The following is a 22,939-nucleotide window of genomic DNA, read 5'->3' as shown; positions in this document are numbered from 1 at the left end:
GTCTATTTTTCTGGATTTAAAAGGCAGCTGTCTCTCTTTCTTCTTAAATGATAACCTGTATGTAACCCATAACAATTTAGTAGATTCTGCTTTTGTAAACTGAAAATGTTAAAATATCTGATTTTCACTGGCTCCCTCAGAATTGAGAAATTCCTACTAGATTCAGTAATGATCTTCCTTCCTTTTTACTAGGATATAATTGGACACATTGATTGTATAACCAAGGCCTCATGCAAAGTGTAACCTTTAAGAAGGATGCTCATTTAACAACGTACGGCATGGCAAGCCATTTTGGCCATTTAAGTGCCAAAGGCTGGCTGTATTTATGGAGCCAATGCTGACAATGCCCTCCCAGGGAAACTGGCCTGGTACGTAGCTTACAGGATCCCAGCCTTACAGGTATTAGGAAGGTCACTTCCTGACAGGCCAGGAAACTCAAGAAATTTTCAGGACCTCAAGAAGACCCTCCAGAAGAAATTTTGGGACCTCAAAATTCACTCAAATTTATAGGTACAGCGGGAGAAATCTGCCAGACACAGTTTCTTGGGCTTCATTTCCTAGCCTTGGGAAAGCAAATAATAGAGGCTTTTCAAAGTCTAACCTGACATTCAATAGCAAAACTTCCAGACAGAAGTTAAATTTATGGCTACGATAGTTGTTCAATACTCAAGATTTGCAAAGTATTTTCAAGGAGGCCTGTATGGTAAATTACACTCTTGCTGCACCTATGTAAATAATCAGGCCAGCTAAAGACAGCCTTATTTTGTGATTAAGAATAATCTTTGCTTTAAGATTATGATGATGGTGGAGGTGGGATGGACTTCAGGAAAAACTGTGAAAGACATTGAAATGGGGGGAAAAAATCAGTAGGTGTTCTATTTAGCTCACCCCTCCAGGTTATCTATGCCTTTCACTGTCTTTGAGGCACTTTACAATGCTGCAATATGTAGAAAACCTTTTTGCGCTCTTTAAAAAAACAAACAGAAACTTAAAATTTCTAAGTGGTAAATCTATCACCTTCGGTCCTTTTCTTTTCTCCCCTTGATTTATGCTTAGAACTGCTTTCTGCACCTCAACTCAGATAAATGTTCACCTCTATTTCATATCTCCTTCACGGCTTCCTCTTTCACGGTCCGCTCTCTAATCCTCCCGGAGTCTATGGGGGCGTGTTCTTGAAACTTCGGTCTCACTGGCTGCAATTCTAAGTCTATTTAGTATGAAGCTGATGAAAATGATGCTTGAAGTAGAGACTGAAGGCAAATAAATATGTCAGTGTTTCTGAGTCAAACTGCTTATTAGCAGTTTTGGGGGGAGACAAAGTATTTATAATAATTTGAATAATAATTACGCAGTTCATGGAACATCCCTTACATCATCTTACATCTTAATACTCACAATGAATCGATGAGGTAGTTATTATTAACCCCATCTTGCAACAAGGAAACTGAGGCTCAGAGCGAGTTAACTTCAGAGAACTGGTAAATGGTGGAACTAGCATTACCAGACACGGAGGTCTGTCTCCAAAGCCAATTTTATCAAGAAAACTAGGGTTTAAGGGCACAGGCTACTAGTGGTCAGAGGCGGGGATTCTGTCAGGGAGAGACAGAAGGCTTTCCTCCAAAAACAAGGCTGGAATCCCAACAGTAATCAAGCAGCTGGATTCTTTATTACGCCAGAGTTTCAGTCAAATTACGCTAATTCCTTTCTTTGGGAGGAAGTGGAGCCAGACCTCTTTTTAGTCGCTGTCATCATCGAGTTTGGTTAGCTTTGTCATTCAAGAACGTAACGGCTTCTTTAAATACACCATGGTGGCATTCACACAAAGCATTCACGTGATTTTTTTCTGTATTCACTGGCATGGAAATGTGTCCACAACACGCTGTAAAGTAGAAATAGACTACAAAACAGTGTGTGGAGTATGGCTCCGTGGGTGTGTTAATGTGCAGAACACAGTCTGGAATATTGTACATGAAATTTTCTTGCGTGCGTGGTTAACTGTGGTTCTCTCTAGATGATGGCATTATAAGTATATAATTTATTTTTATTTATTTTACTTCTAAGAATCGTCTACATGGTATGATAAAGGCAGTTGTCTGGCTGATTTTTTTTTTTTTAATTTCAGCTGGTAGTCCTGGTACCTCATAGTCATAAAACACAAATGTGTACATTCTTCCTTAAAAATGTGTCACCAAGAACTAAGGGGAGGACAGTAAGAACAGCTAATACGACTCACAAAGACAGTTCATTTTCAGTAACTTTTTTTTTTTTAAAGATTTTATTTTTTTCCCTTTTTCTCTCCAAAGCCCCCCGGTACATAGTTGTATATTCTTCGTTGTGGGTTCCTCTAGTTGTGGCATGTGGGACGCTGCCTCAGCGTGGTCTGACGAGCAGTACCATGTCCGCGCCCAGGGTTCGAACCAACGAAACACTGGGCCGCCTGCAGCAGAGCGCGCGAACTTAACCACTCGGCCACGGGGCCAGCCCCTCAGTAACCTGACTTTTAAAGAGCCATTTTTATGCACACTAGCAGGCCCCCAACACTATAAGAGGGTGGTAGATGATTACACTGATGACTGTCCCACAGCTAAGGGGACACATCTGCGTCTGTAAAAGGGGGGTGATGATGGATAAACAGCCAAAAACGATCTATCCCTGTTCACTTCCTCCTTCTCTCTAACTGGTCCATCTAGCAGTCATCATCTCAGTTGCAAAGCCTATGGCTGCAAGGTGGTAGACAGAACAAAACCGTGACAAAAACATTTACTTCAACGTGGACTTGAATTACAAGGGCAGAGTATTAAAGTAAAAAAGGTCGTTTCTTTCTCTCTTTTTTATTTGCTTTTAAAAATAACAAAAAAATTTTTAATCAAAACCTTCTTGTAAAGACCACAGCATGTTTGTGATGTGTGAGAGGGCCACCCAGGAGGCTAATTTACACGTCCGTGGGGGGGAAAGAGCTTCCTGACTTGACTGGAAAGCGTCTCCACTGTCAGCAATGAACACGGCAAGGAGACTTAGTCCAAAGAATATGCTGTCAGTGCCTGAAGGAAGAAAAGAAAGCTCTTAAAGGGACAGAGCTGAACTCAACCTTTTGCTAGCAATTTATTTTAGACCTGATGTTACCTGAAAAAAAATTTTTTGCATTTATATCAGAGACATCTTTAGGAAATTCAAAAGCCAAAGCTCCCTTTTCATGCCAAAGCATGAAAAGATAATAGATAGATAGATAGATAGACAGACAGACAGACAGGATATTGTAATGGTTCCACAGAACTACTTTGTTTAAAATTTTCCAACTTTAAGTCTTAAACTTTAAATATTGTGAGTTAAATTCTGTTTTGTAAATGAATACTTTGCTTATTTAGGTTGAAAAAAAGGTAAGATTATTCATTGTTTCCTATAGCATTGGATTTATGTTTTTAGGACTATTTATCAAAGTGGAAAATAGTGCTTTTATCCCGACAACCTCTAGCACAGGTAATAATATCTGCAGAATATCCACACGAAAATAATTTTAGAACGCCAAATCAGGACACGTGACCAATTTTTTTCTATGGCTTGCTGAATGAAAACCCTTATATAACAATTAAATCACACTATTTGTATGTATTTGATAAATCACCTCTTTCAAATATAACCGCATGAGATTATTATCAACCCAGTGCTGAGCTGACAGTTCTCCACTAATATAAATGGTAACTTTAGCAGTCTTGTCTCATTAGAAACTGAGGCTGGCAAGTGGGAGTTATTGCAGATAGCGTCCTAAGTGCTCCCTCCCAGTCAATACTATAAAAACGCTAAGACCACTCATAAGTTGTAGCACTTTCCAGTATGTGACCTGACTTTCTTTGCCTCTGAGAAAGGTGCCTGCTATATAACCCCCATCACTGGTGGTTTGGAGCCATGTGACTGACCAACTGCTATTCTCCCAGCAAAATTTGGGCTTTGGGGAAAATCTTTAAAAAGTTTGTTACCTGTGTGAAGGAAAAAAACCAGAAGCCATGCAGGCTCACCAGTCAGGTGCACCTTTTCTCAATCTGTGAAGTTAAAAGAGCAGGCAGAGGTGCAGGAAAGGGTTAACTCAACAGGCCTGGTTGCTCAGACCTTGCACTTCCAAAGAAAGGCTTACCTTCAGGACTGGCCCTTGGCCTGATCCTGGAAAACAACCTCAGAGCCGTGGAATATTCTGCCTGATAAGAGGAGTTCTGTATGCCTGAGACCTTGGGCCATGCTGGACCAGTTTGATCAGACAAGTTTATTGTGACAGTGTAATTTACAGTAAACACCTGTTTTTGCTAGGGGTGGGGATGAGGAGGTGGAAGGAGGGTGGAGTCTGCATAGCTGAGGTCATTCATGCAGGCCCTGCATGCCTATGTGACTGACCCCAAATAAAAACTCTGGACACCAAGGCTCAGGTGAGCTTCCCTTATTGGTAATACTGTCCACGGGTTGTCGACATTGCTGGGAGAATTAAGCACATCCATGCCAGTCCACTGGGAGAGGACACCTGCAGGCTTGCACCTGGTTTCTCCTGGACTTCATCGCATGCACCTTTTCCCTTTGCTGACTTTACTCTGTATCCTCTCACTGTAATAAACCATTTCTGAGTCCCGTGATTCCTTCTAGCGAATCATCAAGCAAACATGAGCATGGTCCTGGGGACCCCCTACACAGGAGGACAACCATGCCCAGGCATAAGGCCACTGGCTGCCTAGACCACCGGTTCTGCCTCCTTTGGGGACTGCACGTCCTTGCCTCTTCCCAGGCCGTAAGTCAGAGAGAGGCCAGCCCACCTTCCCATCCTTCCTCTTCAAAGGACTCATAAGGATTATGATCCTTGTGGCCAGATTCTCTCCAATGTGAAGACCAGGAAAAGGAAGAAATTGAAAGTTCAAACAGTGTCAGATAGAATATAATAAAAGCTAACATTTATTGAGCACTTACTGCATGTTCTTTTAAGTGCTTGATAGGTATTAGCTCACTGAATCTTTGTACCACCCCACGTGTGTGTAAAACCATTCCCACTTCGCAAGGAATACAAGGAACCTGGGGCTCAGAGAGTTAAGTGATCTGCCCAGAGTTCCCCTGCCAGTAAGTGGCAGACCGAGATTCAAAATGAAGACTGTGCTCTTAACTTATACAAAATGACAAAGTATAAAACAAAACGTGTACCAAGAAACTAACATACACACTGCGATCTAACAACAAAATTGCTTCTATTATGAGGCAGGACAATGTTACGATGAGGCAGGTTTCTGTATACTCACTGTGAGACAATGTTTGAGAAGAAAGACTCTACTATACAAACGTGTTTACCATGATAACAAATGTCACATAAACCTCAAAAATTCCAAATTTCCTAATTACTGAATTGACCCATTTTGTGCTATTTCCTCTGCTTTCTCATGAACTGTCCACCTACAGAGTTCCTATCAAAGGCTTGACATCAAAGAGGGATTGAAACATGAAAGAGTACCTCAGACTAAAAAATCCTAAAAACATGAACTTAAAATAACATACAAAGATCAGGATTAAAATCACTTGGAAATCAGATTTCTGAGTGGAAGGTAATAAAGTCTGCTAAAGGAAAGTCATCAAGCAGAAAGCAACCTAAATAACTAGTATAAATTATTCTAATTAAATTGTTATGGAAAAATTCATTGTTTTGTGCCCTGATTATTAAGCAGATCATGGGCCAGCCCCTGTGGCCTCATGGTTAAGTTTGGTGAGCTCCACTTCTGCAGACTGGGTTTGGTTCCATCAGTGGACATGCTGTGGTGGTGACTCACATATAGAAAGAGGAAGATTGGCAGTAGATGTTAGCTCACGGAAGATCTTCCTCAGCAAAAAAAAAAAAAAAAGTACATCATGATCAACTAGGTAATCATAGTCAATATCTTGACAGAAATTTGGAATGTTGGGGACATACTATGAAATGGTAGTCAGGAAATCCAATTTCTAGTCTGGTCTCCACTATTAACTGGCAGTGTGACTTTGGTCGAGTTAGTCTCTTTTGGCTCTCATTTCCTCATATGTAAAATGAGCAATGTGGAATTGGTTTAAGGTCTCCTTCAGCTTGAAAAATATATATCTAGTTTTAAATACAAGACTATATTATAACTTTACAATATTAAAACTTAACTTTGCTAATGGCTGTATTTCAGGAAATGTATTTACATGATCAGGAAGAACCAGATGGACTTCTTTGCAGAGATGCAGGCAAAGAGCATCTGCAAAGTTCTGTTCTGGAGGAGAAGAGTTAATTTATGTAAACATGTAATTTACCTATGCATTTTGTTAAGAACAATCCTTATGAAGAATTCAGTATCTATATTTTAAAGAATCTATACTTTGTAAAAGGCAGTGGTACTAGCAGACCTACAAGAAATACTAAACAGAGTCCTTCAGGCTGAAATGAAAGTACACTAGACAGTAACTTGCATCCACATAAAGAAATAAAGAGCACTGGTAAAGATAGCTACCCAGGTAAAAATAAAAGTTAACTGTATTTTTTTGTAACGCTTTTTTTCTCCTCTTTAATTTAAAAGACACCTGTATACAGCAATATTTGTAAATCTGTGTTGATGGGCATATAATGTATAAAATGTAATTTGTATGACAGTAATAGCACAAAGGTGGGGAGGGAATGGAGCTATACTGAAACAAAATTTTTGTATACTATTGAAATTAAGTTGGTAATAATTTGAACTAGATTGTTATAAATTAGAATGTTAAGTCTAATCTCCAGGGCAAACGCTAATTTAAAAACTCCAAAAAAATAGTAAAAAAAATGACAAGAGAATTACAATCATACACTAGGAAATATCTATTTAACACAAAAGAAGGCAGTAAAGGAGGAATAGAGAAATTTAAAAAAAGACATAACATATACAGAAAACAAATAGCAAAATGACAGGTGTAAACCTTACCTTATCAGTAATTATAATAACTTTAAAAGGACTAAACAATCCAATTAAAAGTTAGGGATTGAAAGAATGGATTGAAAAAATTAAAAAATAATAAACATAATAAAATCTTTAAAAAAATGACTTAATTCCATACTATCTACAAGAGATACACTTCAGATTCAAAGACACAAATAAGTTGAAAGTAAAATGATAGAAAAGATACACCATGCAAACAGTAACCAAAAGAGAGCTGAAGTGGCTGTACTATTAGGAGACAAAATAAGACTGTAATGCAAAAAATTTTACTGGAGACAAAAGGACAATTTACAATGATAAAGGGTCAGTCCATCCAGAAGATATAACAGTTATAAGCATATATGCACCTAACAAGAGAACCCAAAAATACATGAAGCAAAAACTGAAAGAACTGAAGGAGCAAATAAATTCAACAATAATAGTTGGCTGGGGCCGGCCTCATGGCCGAGTGGTTAAGTTCACACACTCCGCATCGGCGGCCCAAGGTTTCGCCGGTTCGGATCCTGGGCGCAGACATGGCACCGCTCATCAGGCCATGCTGAGGTGGCATCCCACATAGCACAGTGAGAGGCACTCACAGCTAGAATATACAACTATGTACTGGGGGGTTTTGGAGAGAAGAATAACAAACAAACAATACTAGTTGGAGACTTCAATGTCCCACATAAAGATTAGAGCAGAAATTAATGAAATAGGGAATAGAAAAACAATAAAAGAAATCAATAAAATCAAAAGTTGATTCTTTGAAAAGATCAACATAATTGACAATCCTTTAGGAAGATTGACCAAGAAAAAAGAAAGAAGACTCAAATTGCTAAAATCAGGAATAAAAGAGGGAACATTACTACCAACCTTATAAAAATAAAAAGGAGTATAAGGGAATACTATAAACAATTGTATATTACAAATAAAATTGCCTGGACAAAGTGGACAAATTCCTAGAAACACATGAACTACCAAAACTAACTCAAGAGAAATAGAAAATATGAATAGAGCTATAACAGCAATATGAATAGACCTGTAAGAAAGATTGAATAAGTAACTAAAAAGCCTCCCACAAAGACAGGTGTAGGACCAGATGGCTTCACTGGTGAATTCCACAAAATGTCTAAGGAATTAACACTAATCCTTTGCAAACTCTTCCAAAAAGTAGAAGAGAGGGAACACTTCCCATATTATCCTGATACCAAAATCAGACAAAGACATCACAAGAAAAGCAAACTACAGACCAATATTTCTTGTGAATATAAATGTAAAATTTCTCAACAAATGCTTGCAAACCAAATCCAGAAACATATGAAAAAAAGATTAAAAGGTACTGGAGTTTGAGTCACAGATACACCAAATGACCTTAGCATAAACATTTACTCATTCAATCACCTCCCTTGTTCCAGAAAATTTTAAATGAAGCATTAATGAGGGCATGATGAAACCTGACTTTCATGACGTCAAGTTTTTCCCATTTAGAAAATATGAGTTTGAGAGATTATTATTAGAACCGCTCTGATCCCTTCCTTTACCACCTGGCCTATTCCATTATCCAGCAGGGAAGTTGGGGTTTTGTTTGCTTGTTTTAGTTTACAAAGTTGGCAGTTTCCCTGTTTAAGAAGTGATGCCAAACAAAGAAGAACTTGGTTATGATAAGATCTGATTAAAAGATGCATTGTCAAGTCAAACAGCACCAGGAAGAAACAATCAGCAAATCCAAACAGACATTCCACAAAAAACTGGGGCCGTATCTTCAACAAATCATACAGAAAGAAGGCGGGGAGAGCTGTGATAGTCTTAGTTTAAAAAGGGATCTGGAGACACAAGCACCCCCAGGTCTGCCTGACCATCCCAAACAGAGGCAGAAGATAGATGGTGGGTCACCGCCGATGAGCTGTAACAGGAAGCACACAGCGCCAAGTGTGAGCAGGCTGGCCAAAGACCTGAGCCTGCAGCCTGCCATCCCAGCGTACAGGAAATACAGGGGACAGAGGTACATGATAAAGGACTCCACAGAGACACAATCAGCAGGTCCAGAATGCGGGAAATTCTCCACAACGAGGGACCTGATTTCTCCAGCAGGTAAGCGACAGAAAAGATGAAAGAGGAAGGCAGAACTGTCACAAACCAAATACGATGCGTCTGGACCCTAATTCAAACAAACCCACTGTAAAAAGACATTTTTGAAAAAGAGGGGAAATTTGGACATTGACTGAATATTTGATGTTACCAAGGAATTACTGTTAATTTTTAAAGTGTGATAATGGCATTATGGTTACTTTTTTAAAACAATCCTTATTTCTGAGAGATATATACTGAAGTCTATGGATGAAATAACATGATGTTTGAGACTTGCTTTAGAATAATTCTCCAGAGGGAATTTGGATGGAGTACAGATAAGACCTGACCAGCTAGATGTTGATAATTACTGTAGTTGGGGATGGGCATTTGGCGAGTCATACTACTTGTCATTCTAGTTTGTTTACGCTTGAAACGTTCCATAAGAAAAAGTTACCAAAAGAGAGGGCTGACAGCCAAATGCAGTGTGTGACTCCTGATCAGGTCCTAATTTGAATCAATTATCTATCTGCAAAAGACAGCTAGAAACAGAAGAGCTAGGTGGCCTTCACTGAAACAGGGCTCCACTTGGTTCCGCTGATTTGGGTTTAGACAAATACGTCTGTAGAAAGCTGATCAAGCACATGTTAGTCTGTCCTTTAGGAATACACTTGCCCTTTTGTTCTGCCTAGAAATTTCTGTCCTTCCCTCAAGACCAAGCTCAAAAGTTATTTCCTCAGTGAACCCTTACCCATTTATCCCTCCCACAGAATTCTTCACTTCTTCTTCTGGGTCCCCAGAATATTCTGTTTATTATATCTATTTTTTCACATCTCATTATCATTACGTGCTTATAAGTGTTTTTCTTCCTTCCCATCTGCTTGCCTTCCTCTCTCAGTTATGAGTTACTCAGAAGCAGGTACCATTTTTCATTCATTTATATATTTGTAGTTGCCGGTAATTCAAAACATTGGTAGAGTGCTTCATGTAGAATCTAACATCCATTCAACAGAACTGCACTGTGTAGAAAGAAGAAGAATATAAACCAGGGGAAAGGGAAAAGCTAAGGCAGACATCATGTGCTGGCCACAGTCAGGAGATCATTTTTCTTAATGGGACATTAGGTAGTGGAAGGAAGGCCCCAAAAGAGCTAAATTGTGACACACCTTTCAACTTCCATGGTCCTTGCCAGACCTATCTACCTCTCTGCCTCACAAGCTCTACCCCTACAGTCTCCGAGAAAAGGAGGAGAGCAAGTAATACATTAATTCACTCAAGTTGCAATTTAATGAATTACCTGTTCCAAGAGTATTGCAGAGAGATCCTGAAGGAGGACCAAAGGTAAACCCAAAGGATTCAAGCTATAGATGAAGTGGCCAGTCGGTATATGGAGAGATCTTGAATGGATTTCCCTCAAATTTAACCACATTAGCAATCACCTGTGTCACACTGCACATAAGCTTACTCCTAAGTAGAAGCTATTTTTACCTTCAGCATTTGGCAAGTCCTTCCACTGTCATAATTAAAAAACTCATTGCAATCTCCACCAGGTGCTTTTTTTCCATTATACTCTACCTGGGCTTTAATGTACCGATCCCTAAGGAAGTCTGAGTAGATGAGCTATTTTTGGAATCCGTGAATATTGCTGGCATGAGTGATCCACCCACATATCCCACAAGGAATTCCCAGTTTGGAGAACTGGGCACAGGCTCCCTGGACTATTTCAGTGCTAGGCTTGAAAAATCATTGCCTCAGGGCCAAAGACTAAAAAGACAAAAAGAGAAAGAAAGCTTTCTTTTCTTGGCCCTGTGAAAAGGATGCTACACCCCACTGGGTCTTTTGAGCCAACACTGTCCCTGAACCTCAGCGGCAACAGCAATGACACCAGTCTCAGCTTTGAAGGACTACAATCTTGAATATAGAGAGGTGGCCTGGAAGAATGAAAAATGTGTTTTGTTTATAACTTCATCCACTCCTTCCTGACAACCAATGCGCAGGAACCAGGTAATTTGCATACTGAGGCATCTGTGTTGTCCCTATTGCAAAACCTAAAAGCTGCTCAAGAAATAGCATGAATCTGCAGCAGGCCAGTTGTTTACTGTGTCCAATGGTTAGAGAATGCTGGCTGCGAGGTCAGAAGACCTAAGTTTACATTCCAGCTCAAACGTTTTCTGAGTATGTGACCCTATGCAAGGATTGACCCTCACTCTGCCTCAGTTTTCTCATCTGTAAAAGAGAGATAACACCCTTTCCTTACAGAATCATTAAGATTAACTGAGATAACTCATTTAAAGAGTTTGGCACAAGGTTCCACACAGTACATACTGAATAGATACTGTTACAATTAATGACCTGTGGTGGTTCATGAGAACCTCAGTAATGCAACACTGAGCCAGATTTATGGTCCACTCAGTCTAGCATTTGTTTCTGATGGTGGTAGCAAGGGGCATTTTGGGAAAGAAGTGAATGCTCTGTTTCATTATTATCTCAAATGAATAAGGCTTTATCTGGAAATATCCCTAGCTTCTTTGACTAAATTTCTAAGCATAATATATCATTTATGAATGTATCTATATCATTTTGACTATATTTATATTTGCAACTGGTACTGATTTATCTTACTTATACTAAAATACTACTTTCAAAACGCAAGGGAGTAGCCCTTATTTCTTGTTTTCCAATATTTTGTGAACAATCCCCTACTTACCTTATACTTAGTCTTGATTTCATAGTCTTGATTCAGATTTCTTCTATCAGCTTTTAATTTCACAGAAAAAAGAGCCCTAAGCTTTCAGCAGTTAATTATCTAGTTTCTAATTTATTCAGTTCAATTCATCATGGATATTTTTGAGTTCCGACTGCAAAACACCCAATTGAAACACACAAAACGTAAGATGGCGTTTCTGTTTTCAGAGAGTTTAGAGCCTTCTGGGGATGCAGTCAACGAAACTCCTTCTTCTTTTTTTTCTTAATGACCCACAATGTACCGAGGCAGCTACAGCCTAGAGGTCAAGAGCACTGACTAGCTGGGTTCAAATTCTGTTTCTGCCACTTAGTGGATGACCTTGAACAAACTGCTTAAATTCTCTGTACTTCAAGTTCCTTATCTGTAAACCTGAGCTACAATATTATCTGGGGTTGTTAGAAGGATAAAGACGTTCCAAGTGACGCACTGAGCACATCAGCTGGGTGGGACATAGTAAGCACTCAGGGAAACGTCAGCAACTGCAGGTAGGCCTTAGAGCTGTTCAAATATTCCTGTTCTCTCTTCCAGACACATGGAATGCACACATGGCAGGATCACATTTTCCTGCCCCTTTTAAGCGAGGTGAGGCCACGTGCCCGACTCTGGCTAACGAAATGGGAGAAGGAGTGACATGTGTCACCTCTGGGTAGAAGCTTACAACCCAGTACGAACTCTGCTGAGTTACCTTCCCCTGCCACGGTGGTTAAATGAACACGTGCTGAGATGGAACCTGGGACACGAGGTGTGACTAAGTGTCACGTCTTGTGACTAAGCAGCACAGATGGACTTCTAATCCACGATGGACAAGTGGCTTGAAGGAGACACGGACACCATGCTCTGTGAAAGCACTCAGGCTTCGGGGATGTTTGTCAGTGCAGCTTAACCTAGGCTATCCTGACCAACACTGGCGATACAGCAGGAATCGAACCGACAAACTGCTGCCCACGTGGAGCTTCCCAAGACTCGAATGCAACACCTAAACCATTCTACACAAACTACCCAGAAGAAGCCAAAACAACTGATAAGAGCTTACGCCTCTTTCTGACTCCCACAGGGAGAGCTTTGAAATGCTACAAGTGAGTCAAAATAGAGAAAAAAAGCTAAAGAGAAGAAGCATCCATAATACAGTCTCATCTTACGTAACTCTTACTACCTCACAAAATGCATGACATGGATAAACAACACAGCGATCATCTCCTACAAACACAAAAGAAGCATGAAGAGAGATGAACATGGGTGTCAGGAGACCTGTGAGAATTGACTCTGACTCTGCCACTAACCAGCTGTGTCACTCTGGACAGTGTGATGTGTTGTCAGTCTCTGGGGTCCCTCAATACTTGGAAATAATGAAATATGGTCTCCCATTCTTTTTTTTTTTTTTTGGTCAGGAAGATTGGCCCTGAGCTAACATCTGTGCCAGTCTTCTTCTATTTTGTATGTGCCTCACCGCCACAGCATGGCCACCAACAAGCGGTATATGTCTGTGCCCGGGAACTGAACCTGGGCCACTGAAGCAGAATGCGCTGAACTTAACCACTAGGCCACAGGGCCAGCCCCTGGTCTCTCTTTGTAAGAGACAAATTGTATGATGGATCTGAGCATCCATTCATTCACTATTCATTCTTCCAAATCACAAAAGTTATTGACCATCTACTATGTGTGAGGGAATATAACACACAGTGACATGGGATGAACAAGCAGATTCTGCTCCCATGAAGCTTACATTTACTATGGGAGATAGATAATAATAAATCATTAAAGAAGTTAATCTTATAATGCAGCTAGTGATAAGTGCTTTAAAGTAAACAGATGTGGCCACTATGGAGAACAGTATGGAGAATTCTCAAAAAATTAAAAATAGAAATACCATACGGTCCAGCCATCCCGCTACTGAGTATTTATCCAAAGAACTTGAAATCAACAATTCAAAGAGACTTATGCACCCCTGTGTTCACTGCAGCATAATTCACAATAACCAAGACATGGAAGCAACCCAAGTGCCCATCGACTGATGAATGGATAAAAAAGATGTGGTGTGTATATATATATATCTAATGGAATACTACTCAGCCATAAAAAAGGAAAAATCATCCCATTTGCAACAAAACGGATAGACCCTGAGGGTATTATGTTAAGCAAAATAAGCCAGATAGAGAAAGACAAAAACTGCATGGTTTCACTCATATGTGGAAGATAAACATATAGACAAAGAGAACAGACTAGTGTTACCAGAGGAGAAAGGGGTTAGGGGGTGGGCTAATGGGGTTAAGGGGCACATATATATGGTGACAGATAAAAATTAGACTATTGGTAGTGAGCACGATGCAGTCTATACAGAAACTGATAAATAATGTACACCTGAAATTTCACAATGTTATAAACCATTATGACCTCAATAAAAAAATTTTAAAAAAAACTTTTGGAAGGCAGACAGAAAAAACAAAAAGATACAATAAGTGTGATGGGGGAATGGTATTTTAGATTGGGTGATCACAGAAGGCATCCCTGGGGAGGTGACACTGAATTTGGAAACACAACTGACAGGAAGGAATCAACCCTCTGAGGATTTGGAGGAAGAGTGTTCCAGACAGGATGGCAAGTGCAAAGGCCCTGAGGTATGAAAGAAAAGCATAAAGAGCTCAGGGAAGAGCACTAGGAGATGAGTCAGAGATGAGGGGATCAAATCATGGAGGCTCTCGTAGGCAACAAAGAGTTGGCAAGCTCATTGAGATTTTGAAACAGACAGGTGATATAATTTAATTTACAATTTATGTTTAAAAAGACCATCCCAACTGCTATGTGGAGAGGAATCAGTTTGGAGGGAGTTTCAATATAGGGACTGGACAAGTGGCACCAGAAAAAGGGGTAAGAAAAGTCACAGTTGGATACATTTTGGAAGACAAGTGACAAGGTTCAGAACTTGCTACCCCAAAATATGGCATCTTTACATAATGAATATTTTGAGCTGAAGGAATCTGAGAAAATGGCCAATCAGGAGAGTCTCTTTGAACCTCCCCACCTCCTCCCTGAAGGTCATAAGGCCTCCTGGGAGAGGCGCCCTCCCCATACCCAGAGGAAAGGAGCACCTTGTCTCCAAGACCAGGATGCCGAGAGGAATCTGGACAAACAGGCCCTGCTACGTTCCCCAGTATAACCACCAGCTCACACCCCGTTTTGTCCTATCACATTTTTCCATGACTCTGCAGTGTTCATCAACCCCAGTGAAAAACGCACAGGTTAACTGTTTCTTCAGGCTTTCATTTCCTTAGGAAGGCTCCCTTGTCATGTAAAATTTAAATTAAATAAATCTGTGTGCTTTTCTCCTGTTAGTCTGTCTTTGTCAGTTTAATTTTCAGACCCCACCAGCGACCCTAAGAGGGTCAAGGAAAACTTCTTCCCCCCTACACAAGTCAAGAGGACATACCGATATGTTGGACGTGGGGAGTGAGAGAATGAGAAGTAGGGATGATGGAAGATGCTGCCGTTTCCTAGAATAGGGAAAACTAAAGGAGGAACAGTTTGAGGGTGGAAATCAGCAATTCTGTTTTTGAACATCTTAAACTTGACATACCTGCTGAGCAGATTTTCAACAAGAATCAATGAGATAACGTATTTTAAAACACCAAATACATAATCAGCACTCAAAAAATAGTTATTTTCTTTCCAAATTTACTAAATCTCCTAAAGCCAGGTGTCCTAATTTTAAAAGAGGGGATAATAATTTCTATCTTACAGATTCACCGTGGGCCTTAATTGGCTTAATGTATGTGAATAAAGGTTATTCATAACTACCGTGTCTGTAGCTCTCACCAGGTGCCAAGTGCTATTTTAAGTGCACTACATTTATTAATGAATTGAGTCCTCCTCACAACTCTGTAAGGAAGGCGCTGTTATCTCCATTTTACAGATGAGGAAATGCAGGCACAGAGCAGAGGTTACACAGCTTGACCAAGTCTATGCAGGGAGAAAGAAAGGCTGAAGAAAAGTGTATTAGTAAATGCCGAAAGGTGTATTACAGATAATGATAAATTCCGAAACAGAAGAGACAGGTTATGTTGAATATTTAACAATTATTGATTGACTATCTCATCTGTGCCAGGCAGTGTTCTAGGAATGGGAGATAGGGCAATGAACAAAAGAGACCAAAAGACCTGCCCTCGTGGGCTCAGTCAAGGAAAAGCAATTCGGAGAAAAAACGACTTGGGCTTGGCCCAGAAAATGTGTAGGATGTGGATGTGGAAGGGAGAAAGCAGAGGTCAGTTGGCAAACCACAGTGGCCCCTTCAGCACAGCCTGCGGCCTGCTGCTGTCCCAGCTAAAAATGTTTCCTGCATGTTTAAAAGGAGGAGGAGGAGGAGGAGAGGGAAGAGAAGAAGGAAGAGGAGGAGAAAGAGCAAAAGGAGAAGAAGGACAAGGAAGAGGAGGAGGAGGAGGAGAGGGAGGAGGAGGAGGGAGGAAGATGAGGAGGAGGAGGAGAGGGAGGAGGAGGAGGAGGAGGAGGGAGGAACATGAGGAGGAGGAGGAGAGGGAGGAGGAGGAGGAGAGAGGAAGAAGAGGAGGAGGAGGGAGGAAGAAGAGGAGGAGGGAGGAAGGCGAGGAGGAGGAGAGGGAGGAGGAAGAGGATTGTAAGTACTATGACCTGAACAACCTTGAAGGAGGAGGAGATGTACACCACAAGCAAACAAGCCAGGTGGTAAAAAGTGCATTTGCTGCCTGTTCAAGAAGCCACCTGGAGAGCCAGCCCTGATGGCCTAAGGGTTAAAGTTAGGCGCTCTCACCACTGTGGCGGCCCTGGTTCAGTTCCCCATCATGGAACCACACCACCTGTCTGTCAGCTGTCATCCTGTGGCGGCGGCTCACACCGAAGAACCAGAAGGACTTACAACTAGGATATACAACCATGCCCTGGGGCTTTGGGGAGGAGAAGAAAAAGCCACATGGAGCCTGGGATGGCTGGAGAGCAGATGCTCACTGTGGGGAGTGGTGGAAGGACAAGGACAAAGAGAGGTGGGAGGGAGAGGCAAAGGCTGCGGCAGTTGACAGATGTTTTTTCTCTCTGTGGGTGGCGTGATGGCACTGAAGGAGTGTGAATCCATAGGAAATGCACCGTTCTGGATAGTTGGTTCTCATACTTGAAAAATACATGTTTAATCTTAGAAGAGCTTAAAGAATAGTGTTTTGATGCACACAACAAGAGCAGATCTCTAGAGAATTCTTTCAAAAGTAACTTTTAAAGAAAACCTCAGCCTTTTATAAAAGCTCTGCCAAACCAAGAAACTTTCTAGCAGGAGATGAACCACAACAAAACACCTACTGAGATCTCTCTCCGAGGGCACTTTCAGCTCCTCTTTGCTGGCAGGGAAATCTCACTTGTATGCAACCCAAGGTCCTGGTCTAACTTTTTGTTGCTGTTACCTTCAATTTTTTTTTCCTTAGGGGAGAGAATGGAATTTTATCTGTACGTTTGCAGTTATTTCCTGAAATGTAGCTGCAACATGTGACAAGAACTAAATAGGGGAATCTGGCTGAACCCCGAGTGAGGAGGACTCTATGCTCCAGAGGCATGAACCACTGGTTTGCTTAAGGGCTCTACTGACCAGACAGCAAGAACAAAGGCAGCGTGGGAAGCTGAGCCAACCGAAAGTTAAGTAACAAGACGACAAACTTGTACAGTCAAGTAAGAAAACCTTTGAGAAGGGAAAACGATGTCTAAAGAGCTTGCTTTAGAAAGAGGACAGCACCCTAGTAGAAAAGGAGATTAAACAGTTTATCTTTCAAGGAAGGAGGAACTGAACTGGTTCTAAAAAACGAAGCTGCCTGGCACTGAGATCATGTAATTGAAGCAACTGAGTTAGCGTGGCTAGAAGGACGACTACACGAGATGAAACACAGGGATCAGGAAAATCCTCTGCATTCTGGTATTAAGTAAGGACACAGCGTTCATAAAGGGATGATTGTCAGCTACATCGGTGGCTATTAATTGGTACTAAGTAAAGCAATTCCGTGACACCCATTTTTCACAGGTCCTATAGAGCTTAGTACAAGCCAGTGAACTATAATAACTCTAGAATTGTTTTACAAAACCTTAGAAGCAGAGATTGTTAAGGCGTTTTTGCTTGGCATGATTTTATTTATTTCTCACTGAAACAATATCTTTTTAAGCAATTACCCATTTTAAAACACCATCATAGGAAACACTTCCGTATTCATTTCCTGTTGCTATTGTAACACACGGCCAAAACTTGGTGGCCTTAAACAACACAAATGCATTCTCTGACACTTCTGGACGTCAGAAGTCTGACACGGTCTCGTTGGGCTAAGATCAAGGTGTCCGCAGGACTGCACTCCTTCCGCAGGCTCTAGGGGAAAGGCTATTTCTTCGTCTTTTCCAGCTTCTCGAGGCCGCCCACATTCCTTGGCTCAAGATCCTCTTCCACCGTCAAAACCAGCAGCGTCTTTCCCGTGCTGCATCACTCTGCCACTGCCTCTGCTTCTGTCCCTTTCCCACTTTTAAGGATCTTGTGATTACAGTGGGTCCACCCGGATGATCCAAGATAATCTCCCTATTTTACACTTGGCTCATCAGCAAGTAACGTTAATTCTACCTGCGACTTTCACTCCCCTTGGCCATGTAATGTAACATATTCACAGGTTCCAGGGATGTCTTTTGGGAGCCATTATTCTGCCTACCACAATTTTAACCAAAGTTTATGCTGTGAGAGATGGACAGTCACTCTGTCAACAATGCTGAAATCTTAGGTTTGTTCAGCACATTTTAGGCATTACACATGCTTCTATATGCCTGACAGGTAAACTTTGTACATAAAGCATGACCAAATAAAGTGGGGTGCCTTTGTGTAGGATTCTTGGCTTGGGGGCCTAGGGAGCTTTACCATACTTGGCAGACTCTCACAGCTTAAAAAGAAATAGACAAACTACTGAAATGAGTATACTGTCTCTTTCGGGGAAGAGTAACAATCTCCTAAAATTATTACTTTTTGTCAAAAGAATAAATGTTGACGCTGCACACACTAGAAAAAGTTGAGCATTTAATGTTTTCTAAAACATTTGGTCAGAAGTTTTAAAAACTTTAAATTTTAGTTCAAGAGAATTCAAATACTGACAATGAGGAAAAGGCAGTTTTACCTCCAACTTTTACTCAAAAAAAGCAGCAAATAAATCTGCACAGTGGTTTTAGAGCACAGCAGTATTGTAAGTAGAAAAAAAAGCTTTTATTTTTTCATTTCATTTTATTTTTTTCTTAGAGATGTGTTCCAAACAAGCTATATGAGTCTCTTGGCAAAACAGCCCCATCAAGAGTCTTGCCAGCCTCTCCCTTGGGGGATGCAGAGACTCAGGCAAGGGAAAGGAAAACGAGGCTAGACACCTGTCCCCAGCGGAAAAAGGGAGGAGACACCTGCAGAGCAGCTCAGACAAAAGGAGCCAAGGGGAGAAAAGGAGTAACCGGAGAGGAGACTGCTTCCACTCTGTTGCTGGTTTATAAAGTAAATCTACTCCTGGAGGAAAGGGATACAGTAGCAGCAATAATAACTGGGCCGAGGCCGGGCTGCCACACTGTATCTCCTTCCAGGCTCCGCTCTGACGGCACCCCTTCCAGGAAGTTTTCCCAGCATGGCCTGAGCTCAGCTTGGATCAAGAGACCCGCTTGAGATCGCTAGGCATCCTGTGCACATCTCATTAATTATGCATGCATTCATTCATTCACTTATTCATATCGAGCACCTAACACGCTCTAAGCGCTGGAGGTAAGTAAACAAGACATGATAGCACTTATCACATGGCATGTGTCCGCATCGCTGGTGGCTTTCTGTCACTCCCACAGCAGCTTCCAGGAAGGGGCCCTAGTTCATTCGTGCATCCTCAGGTTCTAGCACAGTGGCCGGCACAGGCTAGGTGCTTAATAAACGAAGGAACAACCTTAAAGCGTACTTTTGATAGGGGGCTACGTTCTCAAAGCTGTAGTCCGATTTGTGGGGACGAGGGATGGCCGTACACACGACGAGCAGGGGAGAGGCACCCTTCACTCGCGTGCAGACAGCAACCCACAGCTTTCCTACGTGGCTGCTAGAACTCAAGGCAGTCAGCGCGGGAGTCCAGGGCGGGACGGGGAAGGTGGCGCTCCCGGTCCTCCTCCGCCCCGACCCCTGACTCCCGGCGCAGAAGGGCTGGGATGGGGGGCCCGCAAAGGGGCTTCTAGCGGGCCCGCCCGCGCTCCTCACCAGGTCGATGGCCACGACGTCCCGCAGCGCCACGACCCGCCGGATGGACTTGGGCGGGTTCTCGGTCAGGTAGATGAGCCGGTCGCTGAGCACCACGTACTTGAGGGTGTGCTTCTCCGAGTCGGACACCACGACGCACGGCTCGTAGGCGCGGACGGCGTCGTAGACGGCGGGCGGCAGGTGGCGGCGCAGGAAGGCGTCCAGGCGGCTGTTGGTGCGCGCGGGGAAGCCGGCGGGCGCGGGGCGGGCCATGCCGCCTGGAACCCGCGCGCCACAAAGCCCGGCCGCCGCCGCCGGGGGCCCGCCCCCAGCCCGGCCCCGGCCCCAGGAGACAGGGGGCGGGGCGACACACCGGGCCCGGGTCTCCCTCCGGCACGCCCCCCGGGCTGGGGCTGGGATGGGGCTCTCCCCAGCGCCCCAGCCCTTCTCCCGCCGCTGCCATTCCTTACCGACTGTCCCGAAGCCGCGGTTTTCATCCGGTTTTCTGCTACAAACTTGAACCAGATGAAGTTTACTGATTTGTTTGTAAATAGGCAGAACAAGCCTACAACCCTACTAAGACCAATCACACAGATTTCGCGTTTGCTTCTGACGTCGCCTGGCGGAGCTCTCTAATTTTTCATCAGCGTAAATGGAGGTCTTCTTTCTCCAACTGGGTAAAAGCCCTCTGAGAGAAGGGATGCTCGTCATCAGCTGATTTGGGCACCCTCAAGCCTGCCTGGTGGCTGTGTGCCCGCTGCCCGGGAAGAGGCCTTGGGGACAGTCGGAGCTCCGTCTGTGTAGGATGGAGGAGTGGGCGAGGCCTGCGTCTTGAAAAACTGAAGCATGTGGGTGAAGGATGCTGACTGTGCGCTCTCGAGGCTGCAGGGTGGTAAAAGTACCGCTTAGTTTTTACAGACCAGGAATAACTTCCTATAAACGAGGTTAGGGAGATCAGGACACAACAGAAACTTGCCTCCGATAACCCTAGATGAGAACTTTCGTTTAAATTCCAGGTCCAAGAAAAGTCATTCTCTCTCCCTCCCCATTCACCCAAAGACCTGGTAATGAAAACCATGTATATATATATAGGTGATGGTTGTTAATTCTGAAACCCAGAATCAAATTACATATTATTTTATATTAACATTAATTATTAATATTCCTTATTGCAATTTATATTCTCCTTTTCCTCACATTTTACTATTGTATACTGTATGTTGTAAGTAATTTCAGATCCTTTGTGGAAACAGGGTATAAATAAGTTAAAACGCACAAGCAGATATTGTAGTCTAAATTGCTACAAAAAGGAACTGAGGAGAAATGTTAGACTCTGGCTAAACAAACCTGAGAAACTAGAACAGTAGCAACAAAGAAAGAGGAACAGTATTTCTTTTCTCGGAGAGGTTGTACTTGGTGAGTAAGGAGAGAAGTGCCACCTGCTGACACTCTCTTAAATGACCTAGCGTTTAAAGTTTTCTCCGACTCTTATCCTACATCTGACACTTCATAACTGGATGAAAAATGAGCCCCAGAGACTTCGCTATTTCCTCTAAAATAAAGGCTGTTCCCTATCTAAACCACTCTAAACAGAGTGTGTTGCCTCAAACCATCAGAACACAAAGGCCCCTCACCTTTGCCAAACAGTGACAGCTCACAAGAGCCGCTGAGAGACAACCGGCTAAGTCAGAGGTGGACGGTGAGGCCCACGTAGGGGAAAAGGCCTCACTCCAGGCTGCTCTTCGGTGACCCTCAGGCTTCCTGCTCCATACCCACTTCTCAGGACAAAGAAAGACAGGATGACCGGAACTGGACCAGAAATGGCGGCACACCTGATCTATCTGCCCAGAAGCCTTTCGTAAATGAGCTTTTGGTGACAAGGGCACTAGGCTGACCAAACGTTAGGATGAGGACATGAAGAAGGGAATTTGACAAAGGGATCGGTGGTTAAGGTGACCTCAGTTAAACCTAACTCTGTGGCACACACAGAGAAGGCAGTCATCATGGTTTCCAGGCACTCAGCTGTTCTACACTGTTGCCAAGGTAACGAGATTCAGACTGCAGGCAAGGGGTTGATGTGGGAGAAAGGTCACTGGATTTGGAGTCAGGAGAAGCGGGTTAGAGTGCTAACAGTAATGCTCACGTTCTGAGATTTTTGGAAAGTCACAACGTTTTCAAGCCTCAGTTTCCTCATCTGTAAAATGAAACTACTACTGTTTGCCCTGCCAACCAAAGAGTTGGTGTGAGGATCAAAGGCAATGAATTATGAATTCCAAAAGCACCAGACACATAAAGTATTCATATTCCCTTATCTTTTGGTAAGATATGTGGATATCTAACATAAATACACCGAGATAGGCACTTACTCCTTATCTTCTATGTCCATCCAAACTCAAGAAGCATTTGGCACATAAACTATGCCATCAAGCACGTAATAGATGTTTCTTGATAAAACTATTCAAAGGAATGGAACATTACTTACCCGGAACTAATCCCCAAAGTCACTCTCCTTGACCAGAAGAATTTTCACCAGAAGAACAAAGTAGTCTTAGGTCCAGAGACAGCCATTTCAATTGCAGTCACGTGTCCCTTAGCAACAGGAGGCTACGGTCCGTGAAATGTGTCGTTAGGGATTTTGTCGTTGGGCAAGCATCATAGCGTGTACTTACACAAACCTAGGTGGAATAGCCTACGACACACCTACGCTGTATGGCACCAATCTTATGAGACCACTGTCGTATCCATCACTGGTCCATCATTGACCGAAACGTCATTATGTGGTGCATGACTATAGTCTGAAAGGACAGTAGTTATAAGCTTAAGGCTGTAGAGCCAGATGACCTGGGTTCAAATTCCAGCTCTCCCAGTCAGTAGCTGAATGACCTCGTGCAAGTTACTTCCTCTCTCAGTGCGTCAGTTTCCCCATCTGTGAAATGGGGTAATAGTACCAACCACATAGGGTTATTAGGATTTACAATGTTTCTG

The 22,939-nt window shown here is 42.5% G+C and overlaps 1 protein-coding gene across 7 annotated transcripts in view; it reads right to left on the bottom strand.

The window, feature by feature from the left end:
* C1H12orf56 (chromosome 1 C12orf56 homolog) overlaps positions 1-22,939 on the bottom strand; it is an 81,885-nt gene that overhangs the window by 54,308 nt on the left and 4,638 nt on the right. For 6 of the 7 annotated variants that reach the window (XM_046672976.1, XM_046672987.1, XM_046672949.1 and 3 more), the window contains exons 2-3: positions 22,437-22,558; positions 19,976-20,836 (exon numbers count right to left, since the gene is read on the bottom strand). In XM_046672976.1, the coding sequence (XP_046528932.1) occupies positions 19,976-20,417 (442 nt within the window). In that variant the 5' untranslated portion in view covers positions 20,418-20,836; positions 22,437-22,558. Of the gene's footprint in view, positions 1-19,975; positions 20,837-22,436; positions 22,559-22,939 lie in introns of those variants that run through there. The other variant, XM_046672967.1, reaches the window with a different exon arrangement.

The sequence above is a fragment of the Equus quagga genome, chromosome 1, assembly GCF_021613505.1.
Source record: "Equus quagga isolate Etosha38 chromosome 1, UCLA_HA_Equagga_1.0, whole genome shotgun sequence".
Taxonomy (NCBI): domain Eukaryota; kingdom Metazoa; phylum Chordata; class Mammalia; order Perissodactyla; family Equidae; genus Equus; species Equus quagga.
This window is presented reverse-complemented; position numbering and strand designations above follow the sequence as displayed.